The sequence below is a fragment of the Mus musculus genome, chromosome 19 (assembly GCF_000001635.26).
Source record: "Mus musculus strain C57BL/6J chromosome 19, GRCm38.p6 C57BL/6J".
NCBI classification, from domain to species: Eukaryota; Metazoa; Chordata; class Mammalia; order Rodentia; family Muridae; genus Mus; species Mus musculus.
The window spans coordinates 26,613,024-26,637,029 of NC_000085.6; the positions used below are offsets into that span (position 1 = coordinate 26,613,024).

The 24,006-nt window shown below is 43.6% G+C and overlaps 1 protein-coding gene and 1 long non-coding RNA gene across 9 annotated transcripts in view; one reads left to right on the forward strand and one right to left on the reverse strand.

Moving 5' to 3' along the window:
- Positions 1–24,006, forward strand: part of Smarca2 (SWI/SNF related, matrix associated, actin dependent regulator of chromatin, subfamily a, member 2) — a 173,249-nt gene that overhangs the window by 7,951 nt on the left and 141,292 nt on the right. For 7 of the 8 annotated variants that reach the window (XR_386502.3, XM_006527282.4, NM_011416.2 and 4 more), the window contains exons 2-4: positions 6,661–6,921; positions 10,858–10,987; positions 17,647–18,108. Coding sequence is in view for 7 of the 8 variants with exons in the window: in XM_006527282.4 (XP_006527345.1) it covers positions 6,697–6,921; positions 10,858–10,987; positions 17,647–18,108 (817 nt within the window). In the remaining variant the exon portion in view is untranslated. Of the gene's footprint in view, positions 1–6,660; positions 6,922–10,405; positions 10,554–10,857; positions 10,988–17,646; positions 18,109–24,006 lie in introns of those variants that run through there. The other variant, XM_006527286.2, reaches the window with a different exon arrangement.
- Positions 7,726–10,382, reverse strand: Gm20616. Its single transcript, XR_001782659.1, has 3 exons — positions 10,352–10,382; positions 9,707–9,809; positions 7,726–8,366 (listed from the first exon to the last, which is right to left on the reverse strand). It is a non-coding gene; the product is annotated as a predicted gene 20616 (long non-coding RNA).

Consider the following 24,006-nt stretch of genomic DNA (forward strand, 5'->3'; position numbering starts at 1 on the left):
TTGGAGTAGAATGCATCCCAGATGGACTTCTGTAGGGTAGTAACTCAGGGTTCTGTGGGAGTGATACTGTGAAGGGAGGGTCCAGCACAGGCAGTGCTTGGAGCACACAGGGGTTGGGGTGGGAGGGTAATTAGCACCACAGCACAGTTTGTTATCTTCGCCCTGCACCAGGCTTCCTCCTAGCCTTTGCCAGATCTGACTGTGGGCAAGGACGGCCCCAAGGCAGTTTATTTAAAGTCAGGGCAGCAGCTCGGGCATGTCCTAAATTTGTTTCCCTGATTGAAAGATGAAAGAGAGTTCACAGAAAGCCCAGTGAGCAGCGAAGTTTTCATCTAAGCACTTCCTAAAACACATATGACTTTGAGCTGAATGGTAAGCCAACGTGAATAACTGTGAGAATATGTTGTCAATGCTTTTCTAGGGCTTGGGTGGGTTAACTTACATTAGCTTTAGGCACAGTATGATTTTTGTCACCACCACAAATCATATTATGAAGCGTTTATAAGTTCTACTTCTCAGGCCAACTAGCAGTGCAGGCCTTCGTGATGTTTAACTGGGAGGCAGATACTCTTGGCCTCTGAACCGGAGGCTTCCTGTAAACTTATTATTTCCTTTATGTTCACTTTTGTCCTAAGTCCTGCCCGCCCACCTACACTAATGGCGCTCTGTCCAGTTCTAGGCAGATTGCTACCTCTGTGAAGGAGTTCAGTTCCCCTGCAGAGAAGGGTGTGTGGAATGAAGAGATGCACCCCTCCCGACCAGAGACTTCTGAGTCAGCAGACAGACACAAAGGACCCTTATCTTGACTTATCTGCCAAGGCTTATCGCTCTCCTGTAACAGCCAGAATGCCTGGGAAAGGCCGAGTTATTCTTAGGCCTTGGACTAAGTTCTTATTTATGATGGTCCACCTTTAGCCTGGCCCTCAGAGTCTTCCTGTAAAGTGAGCTGTGGGAAACATTGGCTGGAGACTTGGACTTTCTCCAAGCTTCCTTAGGAACTCTGCAGAAGGGCAGTTTTGGAGGTATTGTCCAAGCTACTGAACACTCCCCAACTCTTCCTGGTTTTTCTTAAGCTTTGAAGTCTGACCACAGTACTAGCATCTCCAGTAAGTCTTCCCAGAGGCCTTAACTCCTCTTTGAGTATCACTCATATTGCCTTGGGGACATTGAGTTAGACCCATACTGATTTTGGAAGATCTCCATCTTTATTTTTCTTTGTTACCATCTATACACAAATTTCCTATTAGATATTCTGGGTTCCAGGGTTTGCGTGTGTGTGTGTGTGTGTGTGTGTGTGTGTGTGTCCTTATTGATCTCCTGTAGCTCCCCTCTGCCTGGAACAAGTCTGTAGAGTTGAGAATATATACATAAAAATGGGTCCTTCCTTGTTGGGCTAAGCAAGATGAAAGAGTTCACAGAAGTCCAGTGAGCAGCGAAGTTTTCATCTAAGCACTTCCTAAAACACATATGACTTTGAGATGAATGGCAAGCCAACGTGAAAAACTTGTCAATGCTTTTCTAGGGCTTGGGTGGGTTAACTTACATTAGCTTTAGGCGCAGTATGATTTTTGTCACCATCACAAATCATATTATGAAGCGTTTATAAGTTCTACTTCTCAGGCCAAGTAGCAGTGCAGGCCTTCATGATGTTTAACTGGAAAGCAGACATTGCTTTCAGGCACTGATGTCTTCATCTCAGAATCTCTTTAGGCCTTGGCTTCTCTTTATTTCATTCCTTGATAAGTAAATATACTGTCCCAGCCAAAGCCTAGCCATTGCAAAACACCTCTGCCCACCTTTCCATCTTTGTTCTTTGTCTCCCACTTTTCTATCCCTGTCTGGCCCAGCAGTGGAACCCATTACAGATGCGCTGGGCTCAAGCTGAGCCATGTTACCCCTAAATCAGTGTGGTCAAGACAGCAGATTGGCCAGCTGTTCTCCTGGTTGTATCCTTAGGAATTGCCATCCCTTCCTTTCACCTACCACCTACCACCACTGAATCAAGGCAGTAAGGAGGAGATGGACCTGATGGTTGTGTTAGAGGGCATCAGGGTTCAGCTGGTGCATCCAACTAGGGCAGCCAGGGAAAGAAGAGATCAGAGACACACTCAGAGCAAAGACAGCAAGCTGGGATCAACAGTGGACCTGCTCTCTTCTGGAGACACCAAAGCACCCTGGACAGTCAGCATGTTTGTTATAGAGAGAGGCAGGACTGTTGCATACAGCTGGCCAATGAGGTAGGCTTATTACATACAGATAGAACCAGGAGGCACAGTTTATGGTATACAGCTGGATCAAGAAGGCAGGTTTAGTTAATCTCGGTAGGAGCAGTCTCTGAAAGGGACTTGAAACTATAAGCATCTCGGGTAGCAGGAGAGATATCTATGGTGAACATTTTCTGTGCACTGTCACTATTTGCATTCCCCTCCCCCCACCCCCCAAAGGCTTTGCTGCCCCTCTGAACCTGAGACTGTGGGGTCCTTGCAGGTGTTAACAATACACATTCACTCCACAACTCACTCACTCAGGCTTTTCTCCAGCTCCCTAAACTCAGCAGGAAGGTAGAGAGCTCTGGTAGCCTTGATTCAGTGGTGGTAGGCTTACCCTGATAGACACCCTGCTTGGGTGGTGCACTGCAAGTCAAAGGAAGGGTTCTATAAGGAGTTTTGCTCCTGTGACCCATGTGACTTTGGACAAGCAGAATTGTGCTTTCCTGCCTTCACCTTTGCAATGGGAGCCTGATACAGTGTCTCCTAATGACTAGAATAATTATGAAGCATATTTGGTATGTTTAAGTTCTATTACCCACATGCAGATCCTTGGAATTTCCTGGATTGCAATTAGACAGGAGTCTTTAAGTTTTGTCTAGGTTGTCATAGTTGGAGTGGTGACCCTTAAAATTCAGTGGAGTTGACCTCCTTTTAATATGCAGATGGAGGTGCTCCTTCAGGGGAGAGGGAGGTGGAGGCTTAGGCTGACTGTGGGGTTTGGGGTTGTGGGAAGTGCAACCATGGCCTTTTATTTTTAAAAGCACACACTCCCCAGTTGTAAAGGCAAGAATGTCTGGGTTAAGAAGACAGGGTGGACTGCTGAAGAATTCTTGCCAAGAACACAGTGGCCTGGCCCTTTGGAAGTCCTGGTCTGAGATGGAGAGTAATGTGGCAGGGAGGGAAATGGGGCTGCATTGCGCGTGTCTGGGTGGCAGCTGGGCTCTTGCCCAGGCAGATTTCCTTCAGTGAGTTTCATCACTTGGACAATCCTATCATCTGGGATTATTAGCCCTGCACCTCTCCCATTGTGTTCCTGGGACCATCTCCTTATCTATCCCACCTGGTGCTTTGAAGAAAGATGAAAGTGGCAAGGATTTGAATGGACACAAGGAGAGAGCTGAGTTGGCTGACCTAGACTTGAAGCCCTTATTGCTGACTCAGTAATAACATGCTCCCTGCCTTGAGATTTGCATCTCGGATTTGTAGCCCTAAGGGTCTTTATAATAACAATATAGGATTGTGCCATGGTGCATTTGAGCTAAAGAGTAAAGTTGCCACCAGAAATGTAGAGAAAGAATAAGAGTGGACCTTCTGGCTTCAACTCTTCTTCCTGTGAGTGCTTGAGAGATGGACAGTCCTGGCTTTGGCATAAGAGCCTATTCAGGAACTCGAGCAAGCCCAGGGCAGGAATGGGGTCTTGGAGAGTCTCTGGATGATGATAGACACCAAGTCATAGATAGATAGATGGAGGGGGTCTTTGTGATAGATATTCCCATCCTAAGACTAAAGGGAGCTAAGGGACACCTTGGGAAAGGTTCTTTTTCAGGGCCCCAAGACTTGAGGCAGAACTCAGAAGTCTGGATTCGCAGTTGAATTGGAGATCACCCATCATCACCTTGGAGAGACTAGATCTTTATCATTCCCTATCGACATGACCCAGACTTAAATTTTGCTGCTTCTCTTAGACCTATATGTTCATTACATCCCTGAGTCTGTGGAGTCTCTTATGGAGTTTCCCATGAATCGTGTTCCTATATTAAAATTCCACTTAATGTGTTCCATCACTTCCCATTTCCCTCCAAATAGATTTTTCCTCATGAGAAGTTTTAGTTTCCTTTAAAAAAGAAATAAAGAGGAATATTTGTCTGGAGTTGAATGTGTTTTTCAACATCTCAGAGATCCCAGGTAAAGGTGATAATAACACTGAACCCAGCCATAGATTTATACATATTAAACATGTAAAACACAAGAGGTAGAGGTATCAGGCTAACTTGAGTGTTTGGGTCTTCATTGTTCAATCTTGTGCTATATTTCCAAAATACCTATTGGAGCCAATTTAAAAACAAGCCGTAACAGGAACTAAGTAATTTCCTTTAATTCACTAAAAAATAAAGGGGTGTATCAGTTTGTTGATATACATGGCAGAACATTATAACTTGGAGTGTCCAGTGAATTGACGTCAGCTTCCTAAGTTTAAAATGCTGACCGAACATGTTTGTGTTTATGTGAGAGGTAGGCGGAAGGTAAACACAAGGGTTATTTCTATCTGCTTTGTTAGTCATAAAAAAAATAATAATAACATTCGGCTCTTAGGGTATTTAAGGTTATAATTCACCCCAGGCCCTTCTCTGTTTGAGGAAACACTTGTACTGAGTTCCCATTTTAATTTATTCACCAGAGTCTCCTATGTTTCTGCATACCCTGTAAATTCTTCTCTATTTACACACCTCAGACACTGGGTACTCTTTAGTTTTTATTCACAGAATTCATTGCATCTACTTGGCCTTGAAATCTTGCCTGCTGTTCATTCGCTGAGTTTGTGTTTGTGCTTGTTTCATGGCATGGTCTCACTCTGTAGCCCAGGCTAGCCTAGAATTCTCAAGGGATGCTTCCTCACTATCCCATGCACTGTCACAGCAGGTGTGAATGGCCATGCCTGACTCTCATCAGGTATTTTCTGAGCCCATAGTACACACAGATAGAAGGTGCTGGGGCCCCAGGAGTGAGGAGCAAGGCTCTGCCTTTGTGGGCCTTGTTCTCTAGAGGGTCAGTAAGCAAGCAGGAATGGAGCTAAGGTGGCTTTTTGTACTTCCCCTTCACCTACCGCTTTACTGTGAAGGAGCCATGGGTAACTAGGCTGGCTGGTCTAATTTCATCTCTGCCGTTATGTGGTAGGTGAGGGAGTCACTTAGAGGGAGCCATTCTGTGTCTTGTGAGGTTGACAGCAAAAATATTTCCCATGTACATGTGTGTACCTACAGGGTAACTCCTGAACATGGAACGATTATCATCATCCTGGCACTCTGCTATGTTGTCAGGATCTTTGATTTCTGCCGGAATTTGGAAAACATCTTATTTACTCATTTTGACTTACTATCCTCAGTGCAATGACTCTGCCAGTCAGTTCCTAGTGGGGAAATGCCAGGAAGCTTAGAGGCTGGGTGATGGGGGGAGTGTTCAGTTAAGTCTGGAGAAACAGAACGCCCATTCGCAGACACAGACAGCTACACCCTGGCATCCTTGACCAGAGGCCTAGCACGAATCATGAGTCTTAGTTGTCCAGGTTTTGGTTCTAATACTTAACCTAGGAGGAGGACCCCAGCGTTGTCCATTTTGATAACTTGAGGTCCAGTAGCTGTGGTGGGTAGGTGAGGCAGGCAGCTGTGGTTGGAATTCTGCTGTTGTTTTACATGTATGTCTCATCTGACTCTAAGAAGTATCAAGACAAGAACTTATCTAATAATTGTGTCTGAATCTATTTGAGCCTATATTGTATGATCCCTGTAGCTTGCTTGCTCTCTCTCTCTCTCTCTCTCTCCCTCTCTCTCTCTCCCCTTTCTCTCTCTCCCTCCCTCTCCCCCTCTCCTTCCCTCTCTCCCTCTCCCCCTTCCCCTCCCCTTTTCCCCTCCCCTTCCCTCTCCCCTCCCACATTTCCTCTCCCTCTCTCTGTTTTGTTGTTGTTTTGTTTTTGAGGCAGGGTTTCTCTGTGTAGTGCTGGTTGTCCTGGAACTTGCTCTCTCCACCAGGCTGGCTTGGACCTCACAGAGCTCCTCCTGCTTCTGCCTCCCAAGTGCTAGGAGGCACCTATGTGCCACCCTGTGTGTTATTTTTCTTCCTTTTCTATAATTGAGACTTCTCTTTTTATTATCAATTGATGGACTTATTTTTCCCCCTTTTAGCTATCTAGAAATCTTGGTGAAGTTTTGATTGCCTGTTGGCTTGTGAAAATGAGTCTTGGTTGGATACTTATTTGCAAATGGTTTTCCAGTCCAGTGGTTTGGGGGAGTGGGGGCTTAATGACTTCTGAGGTGTCTAAGCCAGCCTATAACAGAGCGTATCTGTTGTGTTTAGTAGTAAATTTCAGACTTGTTTAGATTCTGCTTATGTGTTAAATTTCAGTTGCTTCAGTGAGTGTCTCTATATCCAGGGTGATTTATCATTTGGGGGGAATCACTTAAAGTATGTGTTTTTTAAAACAAGTGGTCTTCATAAAATCTGAGCCCAGGGTTATATATCACATTCATTCAAACATCTGGAAGAGGCCAGGGAGTTCTGTTTGATGTTAGTTACAGAAATGGCACCATCAGATTTTAACAACTGTTTTATTTGGACCTTAACATCATGTTTAAAACATTTCTTTCTTTCTTTTTCTTCCTGCTCTCCAACTTAGTGTCACTCTGCTAACTGGCAGAGCCAGGAGACCTAGATGTCCACACCCACAGACCCAGCAGCAATGCCCCATCCTGGGCCCTCCCCGGGGCCTGGACCCTCTCCTGGACCAATTCTGGGGCCTAGTCCAGGACCAGGACCATCCCCAGGTTCTGTGCACAGCATGATGGGTCCTAGTCCCGGACCTCCCAGCGTCTCACATCCTCTGTCAACGATGGGCTCTGCAGACTTCCCACAGGAAGGCATGCACCAATTACATAAGGTAAGAGTCTGTGCCCTCTCCCCCACTTTACCCGTCTTCTCAGGCATTCTGATGACTCTGAGCTTTCTCCTGCTAGTAACATAAGAATCTAGCTAGAAATTTGTGTTAACTTGCATGTTATTAAAAACATTCCTGTAATCCCAGCACTTGAGAGACTGAAGCAAAAGGATCATGCATTAAAGACCAATCTGGATCTTATAAAAACCCAAACCAAACCACAACCAAGCCCAATATAAAGCAAAAACCATCCCCAAACTGGGGTAAAACACTTCTACTGCTGTATTTTTTACTGTTACGGATGGCCCAGGAATCGAGAAGTTGTCTTTTCAAACACAAAGGTCCGCCATGCAATTTGGACAGGTTTGGGGATTGGTGGGTTAAAGGTAGTTTGTCTTGGTGAACGTGTATCTCAGTAAGGGAGACTTCCTTCCCTCACCTCCCATGTACTTTATATCACTCACAAATCAATATATTAGAAATTAGTCCTCCCTACAAATGTTGAAATTTATTTGATGAAACTAGATCTGTAAGAGTGAAGGTGAAAGTTGCCTTCTGAAGGTTTTGCAGGGCCTGGCGAGAGAGAGAGAGAGAGAGAGAGAGAGAGAGAGAGAGAGAGAGAGAGAGATCAGCACCTAAGAGCATGTGAAGCACTACCATTGGGCAGCTCACACTGGCCTTTAGTGAAGTGATGCCCTTTGCTGAACTCCTCTGCCCCCCCCCCCCCCATGTGTCACGCTAGGTAGCATGGGTGAGCATGCACGCATGCACGCCAACACACCCACAAATAAACAAATCTTTAGAAAGTATGTTTTCAAAGGGCTTTATTAAAATTAAATAGTTTATGGGGCATTCATTCTTGATTGCTTGATTGAGATGCATGGGTCGATCGGTCAAGTTGGTCTCAGAGTCTCAGCAGTCCTGCTCTGTGGCCAGTGTGTTGAGTGAGCTGCAGTGGGAGTCTTGGGGATCCTCTGTTCAGAAGATCTTCTTGTTCATTCCCAGAATAGCGTCTAGCCACCCTGTTTATGAGACCTGGATACTTGCCGGGAGGATGATCACTACATGGTTATTGTTCAGCGCAGAGCCCTTCTAAGAGATACTAAGGATAGCTTTTCTGAGAAAGAAAGCTCTTCTTAGACTGTTTGCTTTGAGGGTTAGCAGTAACCGAAGAAAACCTACAAGGGTACCATGTGTTACTTGAAGGTCTTGTCTCCTGAGACCAGTAGAGGCGTTACGCCCCTGTAGATGATAGCACATAGCAGCATATACATATACATACGCATAGCAGCAGATACATCCAGGATCTCCGGAGAAACAAAACCAATGAGATTCAAGGTTTTTGCTGAGGAGTTCATTGGCTCATGTGATTCTGCAGGCTGACAGGTCACACAGTTTATGGTCAGCAGGATGGAGAAGTGGTTTAGTTCCCATCCGAGTCTGGAGTGCTGGGAATCAGAGGAGTCAATCTGTAAGCCTTAATCAAAGTTAGGACACACACTTCCAGCCTAGGTCAGAAGACAGGCCTCCCCCTGATCCTCTTTCCGTGTCTCCCAGCTCTGTTCTTCTGGGATGATGCCTGCTGCTTACTTAGGCCAGGGCACTCCGCTTCTTCAGTTTACATTCAAATGCTAATCCCACCTGGAAAACCCCTTTGAGACAAACCCTGAAATGCTGCTCGCCCAAGTCATTTGGATACCCGTGGCTAATTCAAGGTGCCATATTAAGTTAACCATTATGGTAGACAATTTGATAGAAGATACTTGATTACAACAAAAGCATTGAGGAAGGGGCTGGTCTTTCCTCATTTTATAGGACCCTAAGTCTTTTTCAAGATAGGGCCTTAGGACGCCCAAGTGCAAGTTTATTATTGGGAAAGTAGAATGTGCTTATTGTAAAAAAGTGGAACAGGACCAAGATAAAGGAGATAATTAACCCAAGGAAACAGTTGTACATGCATTCCATGTGCCACTTTAACCATACTCTGTCATAGGTACAGCATCAGCAACAGGTCTGCACAGACAGGTTTTTTTTTTTTTTTTCCTCATCACAGAACCATACCATCTCTATTATTCTCTGTTCTTCTTTTTATTCAATAATGTGTCTGCAGTATTCCCAAGTTTTTATCCCTCCCCACTTTTGCTTGTTTGTTTGCTGGAGATAGAGTCTCTCGTACCTCCTGCTGACCTGGACATCGCTCTGTAACCCAGAAGGGCCTTCAACTCCTTCCCGTCATCCTAACTTCTCTGTGTCACCGTGCCTTCTTATCTCATCAAATATCTCCTGAACTAAAGCTCTTCTTTCCCATAGCCTATTATGGGGTGACACCTTGACATACTGAAGTCACCAAATCATCTCATGTTATGTTAACTTGGAGGTGGAGTCTAGATGTGTTCTACCCTTGTAGACTTTGTGTGTTATCAAACCTCTGGATGATCTGAGGGAAAATGTGGAGGACATGTTTACCTAACCTTTGTGATTGAAGCATCTAGAAATTAAGTATGTGGGTGAGGGTTAGTCCCATCCTGCCTTTTCTCTTGGGAAGTTTTATTGATTAGCATCTCTTCTGACCCAAGGTTTCTTTCCATCTCTCATATCCAGTACACTTTTTGTTTTGTTTTGTTTTGAGCTTGTGTGCTTCCTTCTGCTCTGTGTTTACCTTACCTGTGGGCTTTGGCGGGTTTTTTTCTCTTTCAGCCTTGCTGACTTCGCCCCCTGCTTTTCCTCCCTTGCAGCCCCTCAGATAGCTGTCTGTGTCAGGACCTGGGTGAACCCACAGAGCGCACACCTGCTGGCCAGATGCCTCCACTTTCTTCTTCCTCCCTTTTCAGGCCGCTGTGTTCCTTGTCTTCCTCCTCCAGCTCCCTCAGAGCCTGGGCTTTTCAACATCACTGAAAATAAGTAAACAAGCGGCCTAAATGCATCTGCTGCGTGGCTTTGATTTCCTCTCTATTATTACTACTTAACAGACTCACTGACACTCCTTATACCAGATTCTTCCCATTTTTCTTCTGAACATCCTCTTTATGGTAAAAATTTCCCTCTTTTCAAGTGCATGCTTTTGACTCTGCAGAAATTAACTTTCTTTTCTCCAAAACTGCAAACACTCAGCCTTTTCTTGCTTGGAGTCATTTGGTTTTTATAAACTCTTGGAAACGTTCCTTTCAGGCTGTTTTGAAATTGCTATTACAGTTTGGGGGAAGAAGAGACTTTTCCCTTTCCAAACACATGCTCCCTGGCCCGGTTCTGGATTGGATTAACATCAGTTCAATAGCAATTTATTGTATGTCTGTCATGCTCTGGGACCCGGGTCCAGTGCGCCATCCTCGAGCTTGGTATTTACTTCTAGCCCGTGCCTTTAGCCTCTCTTGGTTCCCCTTTCTTGGCAGCAGCAGCTCTCTCTGCTGTTCACGCTCTCCTTTTCAGTACTCACCCCCTTCGCTTCACTGCCCCTTATGTTCTTCTCTTCCCAACTGCCATGGAACCTTCTGGTTCAACGTTGTAACTTTCCTTAGTTCATTCCTCCAGTGAGGAAAATGACCAGGAAAATAGGTCACCTCAAACATTTCCCATAGCCTTCACTTGGACTCCAGAATAAGTTCAATATGTAACGGGTTTCAAGGCTATTTACAGAGGTGAGAGAGAGAGAGAGACCTTTGTCTACTTTTTTCTTAATTGGGAGGTTGTGACATTGGCTAAAGAATGAAATTCAACCATTTCTAACGCCTTATTTTTTTGACTTAGAGATGGTTTTGCTGGTCCTATTGGTGTAATATCTCTTCCTATTTTTACTTATGAAGCATAAAAATACAGGTCCATAGCATGGACAGTGAATGGTTGTGTCATATCTTTAAAGCCTTTGGGGATGACTTTTGATAATCTTGCTAGAAATAATGTACCTTAAAGAGGTCTCTAATGGATACCCTTTACATGTTTCAGCCCATGGATGGGATACATGACAAAGGGATTGTAGAAGATGTCCACTGTGGATCCATGAAGGGCACCAGCATGCGCCCCCCACACCCAGGAATGGGCCCTCCACAGAGCCCCATGGACCAGCACAGCCAAGGTTGGTGGCCACTGCACATTAGATTTTGTCTTCATACCATGTTAAAGAGGTATCAGTCTTTCCTGGTAGTAATTTAGAAACAGCTTTTTTTTTTTCTTTTGTTTTTTTCGAGACAGGTTTTCTCTTTATAACCCTGGCTGTCCTGGAACTCACTCTGTAGACCAGGCTGGCCTCGAACTCAGAAATCCACCTGCCTCTGCCTCCCAAGTGCTGGGATTAAAGGCATACACCACCACTCGGTTTAGAAACAGTTTTAACCTATGAGTCTAAAGATGGTTAAACCCAGTTAGCTTGCCTTCTCTATATCTATACCTCTATATCTACCACCTGTTTCACCCAACAAGATATCATTATTATTCATTTGGGGAATTGTATTTCCTAAGTCCTAATAATTTTATCAGCTTGATGCATCCAGGAGCTTCGTGTCATTTATTGAGAGTCCTTATTTTGATCTTGTAAGGTAAATGATGTCACTCCCATCCTAATTGGGGGACCTAAAGCTTAGGGAATTTCCTTATTTTCTCTGAGTATACATAGCCAGTAATTGATAGGCGTAAAAAGGAATCTAGATCTCTCCAGCACCAATAGCATAGCTGGAAAAGTAAGATGAAGTAAACACCTATATCCCTTGAGTTGACACTCACACCCTGGGTCAAAGGTGACATTTTCTGGCAGCAAAACCACCTGACATTGCTGGTCAGTGACTCTATAGGTCTCCTTAGGCTTGCCATAGCAAATAATTGTGAATCTAGTGGCCCAAAACAAATTTATCCCTTTGTAGATCTAGTGGTTAAAAGTTCATGAGCAAGGTATCAGGAGAGACCACTGTCACTTAAGGCTTCAGAGGAGACTCCTCCCCGCCTCTGCTGGTTGCCAATAAAACTTGGCATTCCTAGACTTATACACTCTAGTCCACCCCACCACCCCCTTTGTCACCACAAGGCATTTTCACTGGCTGTCTCTGTACCCAGCTCTTTCTTTTTGATACTTGATCAAGGTGGACCCTCATCTAGTAAGGCTTCCCCTTAACTTGGGGACGCCTGCGTGGCCCTGTTTCCAAATGAGGTAGCGCTCACAGATAAAGAGGAGAGGATATCAGTGTTTCTTTGTGGGTAGCAACACAAGTCAACCCCTCACCATAGCCAGTCAGTATGTGAATTTCTTTTCTCCTTTGTGTCATCTATGTCATGTGTCCTTCCTTTGCTGATACTGAAGGACTATTAAACTGCTTCAGTCATTAAAAATACCCATAGCCTGAATGCAGAATCACCAATTGGCTGGCTTTGCATATAAGGCCTGTGCATTAATCTAGTGCCAATTGACACTGGTATGTCGGTCTTCTTCCAGGATACCTGTGGTTTATATGTTGAACATACTTTCCTGTAATTAAGTGTGTTTCAGTTTTTCCTCTGTTTACAATGGGGTCCACCACAGCAAAGACTGGGCTGTGAGGATTTAGAGAAACATGCTCACCGTTGTTTTCTTTCCAAACTAAATAAGCAGGTCCCAGAGGCTGACATTAGGGTGCCCCTCCGCTGTTATCTATGGTCTTGAACATCCCAGGTTCTGATGATCAGAGTTTTGGTAGCAGGCGAGCATAATTATCCCAGGTGACTGGTGAAATCTTGACCTGTGGAGGAGAATCAGAGGAGTGAGGCCTTTTGCAGGATAGGAAGGAGAAGTTTGAGAATGGATTGTAGTGGCACCTCTAGGTTCATCACTTAAATTCTAAGGTGCCATGTGTACTCAAAGCGCTAATGAGACCTCAGTTTCAGTACCTGGAAGGGATGGCTGAACTGCATGCAGTAACTCCTAAACCCAGATGATTCAACTTTCTCTGCTCCTGGCCTTGCCAGATTTCTAGAAGTGACTGACGCTGTGTGAGTGCCCCTGAAGGAACACATAAAGACACCTGAATTTTATAATTGAGAACAGTTTCACATTTGCTTCTCCTGAAAATTCTCTGGTAGCTTGACTCTTCTCCCTTTTGGATTATTTCCTTTACCCCTGGATTCTCCTGCTTGGTAGCAATGCTCTCGACCACTCTCGACCACTCTGCACACTGTGTTTCATTAGATACAGAGACAAATTATACACGCAACACCCTACGCTTTTAAGTAGTTCTGTTTTTATATAAATTATATCAGTGTTTAGTTTCATGGAAGTAGGAGGACCTTCATTTAGTCAATGGAGTTAGAACTAGCATGTAATATTCCATAAAAACGCAAAGTGTTCTGTAGACTGGGGAATGAATGTTTTCAAAATACAGCAGTGTTGGTAGAATGCATTTCCATTTTACATAATGATCTAAAAAGAATTTTGACCTGGTAATCGAATGTACCTTAAAAATCCCATTATGGAAACTTCTTTCTAAACTGACAGCTAAAGGGAGGTCTCGTATTGGTGAGAAGGCTGCTAGTTTTAACTAATTCAGAACACAGTTTAGGATATTTTAGGGTATTGCTTGGAAGGCAAAACCATTTCCCTTAGTAAATACTTGTGTATCTCATAGTCCCAATGATAACATTGTTAATTTTTAACACAGTGGACTAAGAATTTTTTTATAGACAGACAGACAGACAGACACACACACAGTGTGTGTGTATATATATATATAATCTAAATACATGCATATGTTGTTGTATGTAGAAAATATATATAAAATTAGTACTTAGAAATTTGAGGTTATTAATTGGAGAGAACTTATTGCTTCCCTCCAAGACAAGGTAAAACTAAGGAGATAGTGACTCTTGAAGACCAGTGAAGGAAACCTGCCATTTTCTGTCACCCTTTTGGATTAGGAAATCAAAGACAACTTTGAGAAGAGTGGTATCTGCGGCAACAGTGTCATCTTCACACAAATGGCTATTTACTCGGAGGCGATTTCTTCTCTCTGTTTTCTCAACTAAGGATAATTACCAAAATATGTTATGCTGATGCATCATTTAGAATCTGTTTTCCCTCAAGTTTTATGGGATGCTACTCAAGTCAGAAAAAAAAAATCCCTTTCATTGTAGCTAAGCCGCTGTCACATTTTTAATGTCACAGTGACAGAATGATTCTATTAACATCTTCTGTAAATTCTGGGAAACAATTTCCTCCTACCCTCAGCTTCTTTCTATCAAATTTGAGGCAAAATTTCTCATTCTATTGATTGATCCTGCCATATTAAGTTTATTCTGCCAGTTTCCTTCTTGTCAAACTTACCACTGCTTTCCTGTGTTGATTTCTCACTGGCCAGGTGTGTTGGTCGGCTTTTCATTATTGTTACAAAATAGTCCAGACAGCCCAGTTGGAAGGAGGGAACAGTTTATATTGGCTCAATTGCAAATGTTTCTATCCACCTTGACTCTGTGAACCTAGGTCTGAGATGGCAGAGTACGTTATAGAAAGAACCGTGGGGTAGAGGAGGCCTGCTTAACTGTTAACACCTCAGAAGCAGACACAGATAGACAAGAAGAGACTGGAGTCCTAATATCCCCTTCAGTAGCACATCCCCAATTATTTAACTCTTTAGTAGCTATCACATCTTCTAAGGTCTGCTGCTTCCCAGGTGTACGAGGTGAGGTCCAAACCTTTGTCCAGTATCTAGGCCTTTGAGCTATGTTCTGCAGATGTCTGCTGCAGGTTCTTTTGTTTGGCCTCCAGAGTTTTGAGTTCATCTCTTCAATGCAGTTGTCACATATTTGTAATGTATACTTGATCTTAGCTCAACCTCATAGCAAAGGTTTATTTGTGACTTAAAAGATGGGTTCAGGGGCTGGAGAGATGGCTCAGTGGTTAAGAGCACTGACTGCTCTTCCAGAGGTCCTGAGTTCAATTCCCAGCAACCACATGGTGGCTTACAATGATCTGTAATGGGGTCTAATGCCCTCTTCTGGTGTGTCTAAAGAGAGAGACAGTGTGCTCACATATGTAAAATACATAAATACATTTAAAAAACTGGGTTCATTACATTACATTATACAGTTGAGTTTATATGGGTTTGTCCAGTATTTTAGACCTTGTATCAGGAATTCTGTGACTTGTGGATCACCTTATACCTGACAGCTTAGAAAATGAGGAAAACTGGGTGGGCCACAGAAGACTAGTGACTCATCTTAACTCCTTGAGTCATATCTTCCTATTATGAAAATTTACGTTTTCCTTCTTATACTAGATTCAGAGTTGTGAAAAGAGATGTTTAGTGAATAGCCATTTTGATCAGCTTATAATTAAAGGGTGAATATCAGCTTCATGAACAGCAAAAAAAAAAAAATCAATGGCAGAAGTTAAGAATCTTATCGATACCCTACTTATTGTTATAAATAGTAACATATTGGAGCGGTAACAAATGGAATATTTATGCTGGCAGTCTAACAGGCTGTCTTCAGGGAGACTTCCTTGGTTCGCTTAAATAGACAACTAACTAGAATTAGAACCCCAAATCTGATGTTGTATGCTCCCACATGAAGTAGGGATTTGGGTATTGAGACCCAGCAGTCCCCCTCTTGGGTAGGAGTTCCCCACATGGTGTTTCACTTCTTAATCATCAATAGAAGAACACCAATTATTTTCAGGGTATTGTGTTACTTTGTTTTTTCCCCTCCGGATAGCAAAATCACAGATAAAAGTAACTGTCATTTATTTTCTCCTGGCTTCAGGATGGTGGTGGTCTCTGGGGGTCTCCCAGCTCTGGATCTTTGTGGCCATGGAACTCTTTTATACAGACTTGACATGGGTTCAAACCCACAGCCTGCCCCTAGTAGCCAGGCTTGTGGTGACCTTTACAATAATCATCAAACACGTGCTCACATAAAGGATCAAGTCTTTTCGCCTGTGTTTGTCCTGGTCTGCCTTGGGACTCCTTCACTTTATTAAAATTGGTCCTTTGTTTGAACTGAAGGCAGCTGTTGGATTGCAGTAGCCACTTGGTACCTTTTTCCATCTCAGGTCTCCCTCCCTCTGACAACACTTGGTCATATGTTGTTGAGGGTATTGTTTAGCACGCCATCTTCTGAAATGTTTCCCTTGAAATTTCTCTGTGTTTTGACATTTCTTCCTTCAGAAAAATACTCTTCATTTCCTCAGTTTGCTATGTTAGAACCCACGTCGGTGCCTTCCATTGTCTCATGCTATCCCTAGTGTTATGCCTGGAGATTTTTGAAAATTTAAATACCTGATGTATTTTGACATAAGAAAATGGATAGTAGATTATTGAGTGTGTGCCACTAGATCCAGACAGACTCGACTTTAAAACCTGAGCTGTAGGCCCAGCGGTGGTGATGCATGTCTTTAATCCAGTACTTAGGGGGTAGAGGCAGGTATCTCTGTGAGTTTGAGGCCAACCTGGTCTATGGAATGAGTTCCAGAACAGCCAGGGCTACACAGAGAAACTCTGTCTCAAAAAACAACCAACCAACCACCACCAAACAAACAAACAAACAAACAAACAAAAACAACCACCAACCAACCAACCAAAACAAGCTATGCTACAAAGATTTACTTGTGACATTGAGTGACTCGCTCTGAGCCTTACCTGAGAATAGGAAACAACAGAATATGAAGAACAGAATTTTCCTTCCAAGGGCTGGACAGCGGGTTGATCTTGGCAGTATATGCTCTCCCCGATGTGCTTTGGTCCTTCTGCCATTCCTGTGCCTACACCTGCCTGGTTGGCTGTCATCATCATCTTAATTCACTTCTGATTGGTGATGCCTGCCTTACCTACTGTGGAAGAGTGTCCTATGACCCCTACTGCATTAGTGAGACTAGTGATTTCACCAGTGACCCATACAATAGGAGTCAAATGCTCTAGCTTCCTAACCCCGCTCCCTGGAATAAGCCTAGGTAGTTTATTTATCTTTTATCCCAAAGCTTGTGCAGTGGATTAATCTTCAAGGCCTGCTGCAACAGCTGGCCTGGTAATGCGTTTTTTTATTGGCTATCTTCCCTCCCATATATTACTTCTCCATATTCCTCGCAGTGCCTCGGTACCTCCCATATAAATTACCTGCTCTCAGTCCTTGGCTTAGCCTGTTTCTGGACCAACTCAGTTGAGATGCTGTGTGCCGCCACTGCACAGTGACTGTAATTGCCAGTTAGTCACAGCTTGCATGATAATCAAGCAAATAATACTTGATTTCTTCATAAGACACTGTCTATTCTGTGCAGAGCCACGGTAGACCTCTTCATGTTGCGGTGAATGGCTTGGAGCTACTTCTAATGTAGAATACTGCCCTTCATCGTTGTTCCTGCAGGTGTCTGACAACCACTCAGTTTGCCTTCTAGGGTACAAGTGGCTATTGATCATTTGAGATGTGGCTGGAGAAATCCAGATGTTCTGTGAGCATGAAATACAGGATACCAAAGACCTATTATGAAAAAAGAATACACAGTAGCTCTTTTTTGAAATGCTAGTCTTGTGGGTGTTAAATAAACTGCTATAAAGTTATCTTTACCTGTTTCTTTGACCTTTTTAATGTACCTACTAGACAGGTTTAAAATATAGAAAGACTATATTATAGATTAAACTTCTAAATTATATGTAATTGTTAACTTGTTAATACCTTAAGTTTCTATCATGTTGTGTTGCACTAGGAAATTATTACAGTACTCAAGACTAGCTCCCCTCCCCTGAGTCATTTGCTATAGCCTGTGATTTTATGTTTTTATTTTAGGTTATATGTCACCACATCCGTCTCCTCTGGGAGCCCCGGAGCACGTCTCTAGCCCTATATCTGGAGGAGGCCCAACCCCACCCCAGATGCCACCGAGCCAGCCAGGGGCACTCATCCCAGGAGATCCGCAGGCCATGAACCAGCCTAACAGAGGTCCCTCGCCTTTCAGTCCTGTGCAGCTGCATCAGCTTCGAGCTCAGATTTTAGCTTACAAAATGTTGGCCAGGGGCCAGCCTCTCCCTGAAACTCTGCAGCTGGCAGTCCAGGGAAAAAGGACCTTGCCTGGCATGCAGCAGCAGCAGCAGCAACAACAACAACAGCAGCAGCAGCAGCAGCAGCAGCAGCAGCAACAGCAGCAACAACAGCAGCCCCAGCAGCCTCAGCAGCAGGCTCAGGCACAGCCCCAGCAGCAGCAGCAACAGCAGCAGCAGCCAGCTCTTGTTAGCTATAATCGACCATCTGGTAGGTTAATACGCAACCAAATGAATATTATTCCGGTCCAGCTTGCATAAGCAGCCTCTTGCACACAGAAGCACTTGGTTACTAGAAGCCATTGAGTTTGGCTAAGGTTCTTGGTTCCTACTATAAAGAGTCCTAGAGCAGTGTTTTTTAATTGGAGACCCTCCTGCAAGCTGGGAACCTTGGGAGAAAGCACATAAACATACAAACACGAAGCACACTCACCCAAGATCCTGTATTCTCTTTTAAGATATACAAGGTTGCTTGAAAGCCTATCAATGTACTCCAGGTTAGGCAGCCTCAGCCTTGTTTCCTCTGCATTCAGCTATAGAACTCCCTGCTCAAATTGGCCCCCAACTGAGTCTTTCAATATTTGTTGATTTATTTATTTCTTACCCTGTTTGTTGGAATAACATTTATGCACTTGATGTTAAAAAAAATATATCAAATAAGAGAGCTGAAAACGTGGGAAATTTTAAAAAGAAGCAAGAATCTCCAGGTCAGGGATGTAGAGCCCACAACAGCCCCCTGCAGTTACCATGGCTAAGCTTCAAAGAGGACTTGAGTTTTCTGACAGAGCCACAAGGAGGTGGGGTCACAGATCTCATTCTCACCATTCAGAAGGAAGTTGCTTCCCAATTTCTCAGAGGACACAACATGGTTTCTGGCATGAGAATATAAAGTAGATCTCCCAGGTGTGATTATCCTTCAAATTACAGTCATTCCTTGGTGTCTGAAAGCAGATTGCTTCTAGGACCCCAGTGGATAGATACCGAAATCCGTTATGTTCAAGTCCCTTATATGAAATGTGGTAAGGCATTTGCATTTAAACTATGCCCATCCTTTCTGTGTACTTTATCATCTGTAGATTATTTAGGAGAAAAATGCAGACTACAACATGAATGCTATCAGAATGGTGGATACACTGTCTTGTTTAAAGAATAATGACAAGAAAAAGAAATCCATACCTACTCAGTACAGATGCATTTTTGCCCCTGAGTGTTTTTTATCTGTGGCTAGTTGAATTTATAGAGTTGGGGCTCATAGATATGGAAACCTGACTATCATTACATCATCATCATCATCATCATCATCATTATAGGCTTCGGATGATAGAAACATTGGTAACATTTATTCATAGCAGGGTAACAGATCCACATACCCTGTTCCTTAGACTCCTTGGGATAGAAGTCAGAAGCTATGATTATATAACAGGGGGCTCCCATGTTGTCCTCGGCATGACCTTCTGGAGACATGACTCCTTCTTGTTGGCAGAACCCAGAGGTACAAGGGGCTTTAAAGTGCTCCTCTGTGAAGGTTGCATTTCAAGAATGCATCTCAAGATAGCTCCGGGTGAAGCCTGATGGACCACGAGTTTCATCCCTAGAACCTACATAAAGATAGGAGAGAAATGACTCCAGAAAGTTGTCTCCTGACCCACTGTATATACACAATGTGGAACACATGACCCCTTTTCCTAATCGTTCAATCAATCAATCAATCAATCAATCAATCAATCACATTTTAAAAAAGGACTAGATAAACAGAATTTATGGTTTAGCTATCAGGGCTTTAGATAGTGGAGATTGTAATGTTCCCCAGACACAGGTACCATCTCCTATGAATGGCTTCCACTCATGTGGGTAAACTGACAAGCTAATAACCATCAGAACAATGAATTTGGGATGTTTGTCCTAGGTTTAGGAACTCGGGTAAGGAGAAAGGGTTCTGATTAGTATATTTGATTTAAATATTTTAATTTTCCAGTTAGCGTTTCTTTTCTGGTAGATTTAGTTTTGAAAAATAGAGACACCAGGAAGATGAACTCTTGTAGTTTACAGGTTTGACATTAGAAGTGAGTCAGGAGTGGCTGGGGAGATGGCTCAGTGGGTAAGTAAGGGTCCTTGCTATGATCTGAGTTCGAGTCCCTAGAACATGTGTAAAAATCAGGCATGGTTGTGTGTACCTATAATCTGGGCACTGTGGTGAGGGATTAGTAGGGAGACAGGAAGATTGTTGGCACTTGCTGGCTGCCAGTCGGACTCTATGTTCAGTTCTCAAGGGAATAAGGCAAAGACTGATAGAGTAGGACACAGAAGACCCATAAATTCCTTCTGACTTCCACCCCCCCACACACACACATACTTATATACTTCATATAGACACACAAAAGGTTAATAATTTTTAATGGGTGTCCTAAACTATCTGTGGCATACAATATCTAACCCCAGCTCTTGGGAGGTGCATGTAGGAGGGCCGAAAGGTCACTGAAGATAATATATTCAGTTATATCATGAGTTTGAATCCCAGCTTGGGGTGTATGACATCCTATTATAAAACTGAAGCCCAAAACAAAACTAGCAGAAATTTGTGTCTCATAGTTCTGAGTCTGGGACTTCCGACATTATTAGTATGATGGCAAATTTATCATGTGGTGAGTCCTTGCTTTCTGGTTCACAAAAAGCACCTGTACTCTACCCTCTCACAGTATGGGGGGTGAGGAAACTCTGTGGCCTCTTACATGGTCACTGGTCTTATTCATGAGAGCTTTTCCTCATGGCTTCATTTTCTCTACCTCCTAATACCACCTACTTGGGGATTTAGATTCCAGCATAGGAATTTGGGGAGATACAACCATTTAGAATATAGAATGTGTTTTTTTTCTTTCCTTCTTTTGTGTGTGTGTGTGATTTTTTAAAAAAAAGATTTGTTTTATTTATATGAGTGCAATGTAGCTGTCTTCAGACACACCAGAAGGGAGCATTGGGTCCCATTACAGATGGTTGTGAGCCACCATGTGGTTGCTGGGAATCAAACTCAGGACCTCTAGAAGAGCAGTCATTGTTCTTAACCGCCGAGCCATCTCTCTAGCCCATGTGTGTGACTTTTAAGACAAGTTCTTTCTTTGAAGCCTCAGCTAGCCTTGAACCTGTAGCATTCTGCCTGTCTCTAAATACGATAGGCACGTGCCAGCGCTATCAGTTTAGAGTTGAGTTTTTAAAGAAAGATTGTTTCATAGCCAGATTTCTGTGTGGCCACCAGAGAGCCTTTTGATAGCTGGAGGACCCAAATAGTATCCTTGGAAAATACACCACAAACTCCATACATGGGAATGACAAGTTGAACCCTCAGTAAAATTGTAAAGCTCTAGAGAACTTGGCCAAATAGAAGGAAGACTTTTGTGTGTGGCTTAGACACTGAGAACCTGCTTGCTGGCTGGCGCTCTGTCGTGTCCCAGGTATGCGTCCCCTCTGCTGCATGGAGTGCATTCAGATCCAGACCCTAGCTGTTGTGACTTGCAAGCTCATATTCTTGACTAATTCTCCCAAAGGGCTCCTTCTTGACCCAAATCCTACAGACCAGGGAAAGGATCTGCAGTGTGCGTGTGTGTGTATGTGTGTGTGTGTGTGTGTGTGTGTGTGTGTGTAGGGGGGAGGTGCCTGAGCCCTTCTCTCTTGTGCATGAAGAGTGGAGATCATAGCTTCCTGGCACAACTTCACATTATTAACAGAACTGGTCGTCTCTGCTTCCCACATCTTAGAGCATGACTGGTTTTAACAACCGGGTTTTACGCAGAGGCCAGCTGGTTACATCAAGATAGCTGGCACCTAGGCAGAGCAGAGGGAACAAAGTGGTGTTCCTGAGAGGTAACCTTATGTGTGGGATTTTGTCATACGAGCATTATCCAGGGTGCATGAAGCATGTCTTGGGGTGTCACCTGCCATGTCATAGGCCTCCAAAGGCATTAGCAGCTTTTCAATGACCTCGATTGAGCAGGAAAATATTCCAGAGTATGAAGAAAGTGGGATGCTGAGTTCCTCATCTGAGAAGCCTTTCCGCCAAATGATGGCAATGACGTAGTGAAATTTAAATGGTGAAGAAGTTTATGTTATCTGAGTACATCCTTGTAACTAATACTTCACGTCAACGGAACCTAACTGTGCCTTAATTTTTCTGGGCCATTTTCACAAATGGGATACCCTTCTTAATTATCTACTTCTTTGCCTATTCCTGCCCCATTGCCACCCCCCCCAACCCCTGTCAACAGGAGGACTTAATTTTGTCACCCACTGCTCATGTCTTTTGTATGTCCCAGCTGTCATGCTTAATAAGAAATGAAAATATTTGTTTGGGAAGATCCCTGTTTTCTGGCCAAGAGGACAAGAAGACCATGGGTGAAAGAGAAAAGGGAATATCTCTTTCTAATAGAGCAGGCTGTCCTTGCTGCTGCCACGAGCGTTGATCCTGTAAAACTTGTGCAGAAACCTGACATAGAAGGACAGACAACCTTATTGGATAACGGCATTTTTATAGACATTTTGAATAAACCTAAATAATGGAAAGATTTTTAAAAGTCAATATTAAACTATCCTTCACCCTTTTAAAAAAAAGTGTATTTGCTCATAAACACCCTGAAAAAAAAAACATTTTAATACATGTACTTCTCCCAAGGTAGTTAGGTCTCTTCCATTCTTCTGTCTCCTTTCCTAGTGTATTTCATGAACAAAGAGAACATGTTGCAGCGCTGAGTTGGTCTTCCTTCCCCAAACCTACTCGAGAGCTAGTACTCGCCGGAAGTGACATTGTTCCAGAGCTGGATGCCCTCCTGTACACTGCGCATGTGTGCGGGAGGAGGCTGGGGCAGGGGCAGCGGCAGACGCATTGGCCACTTCTCAAACAGAGCCTTGTCCTTGCTCATGTGGGCAGCGCTGCAGATGAAGACACATTTCTCTTTAGGCTTTGATTCTTTTAGGGATTAAAGCGGGATAAAAATGAGAACTGAAAAAGTTGTGGTTTGGGGAAGGTGAAAGAACAGCCTTATAGTGGTAGAATAAGAAAGTGGGTTTTTGTTTGTTTTGTTTTGTTTTGTTTTGTGCTCATCTTAATAAATGCTTGTATTCTCCCATGGGGGGGGGGGAGGGGGCATCTGAAACGTTTGCTCAGTTTAAATGTTCTTTACTTCATTTATTTATTTATTTTCCAACCTGTAGAAATCACTTACATTTCTCTTTAATGCAGAGTGGTGATTTGCATAATCGCCCTGTGTGCTGAGTGGGATGAGTGCACAGAAATGCTGTGCAGGTAAGGCAGAGGTGCAGGTGTTTTAGGGAGCGCGTTGCCTTGTTACTTCACATCAGATGGGATGGCATTGGACCACTTTCTGGAGAGCCAGTCAGTACAGATTCTACTTTAGTTCCTAAGACAAGGGCTGAAGTAGATTACATTTTGGGCACTGACCATACTGGAGAGACAAGCTAAAAATTCAATCTTTGTTGAGTTTGAAGGTGACGGGAAAGGCCTTAGGTAGCTAAACCACAGGTGTTTGGTGCACAGTGGGTGTTATTTTGTGACCTGAGTCCCAGAGCTCTCTGTAAAAGTCCTGCAGGACAGGCACAGAGCTGAGTAGATGGGGCGCACACATATCCTGAGTGTAAGTACAGGAAGCTCCATTGAATTTCCCAGACTCTGAAAATCACTGTATTTATACAGTCAGTCAGAGAGAGGAGAAAACAGACGCACACAGTAAATAAATCTGGGTTTAGCTAGGAAATAGAATTTGTTCCTAAGTAGCCCCGATAGCAGCTGTCAGGGTACACACCGCCAGTGCACTGGCCCAAGGAGCATCTGTGCTGGGTTGTGTGAAACTGCAGACATGTTTTGAAATTTGGCCCAGAAAATAGCTCCCCATGTTGCCAGCTAATCGGGTACCCAGATTCCGAAAGTGCTGTCTTTTGTCATGGGGTTTTCTGTTGCGTGGCATGCAGTGATTAAATTAGATTTTTCTCTCCGTCCTTGATCAATAAAGACGAAACGGTGAGCATGTAGTCAGATAAGCTTACTGAAACCTCATGACCACTTAGTGAGCGAGGCCTCATCATCAACATCTCTGTTCTGCAGATG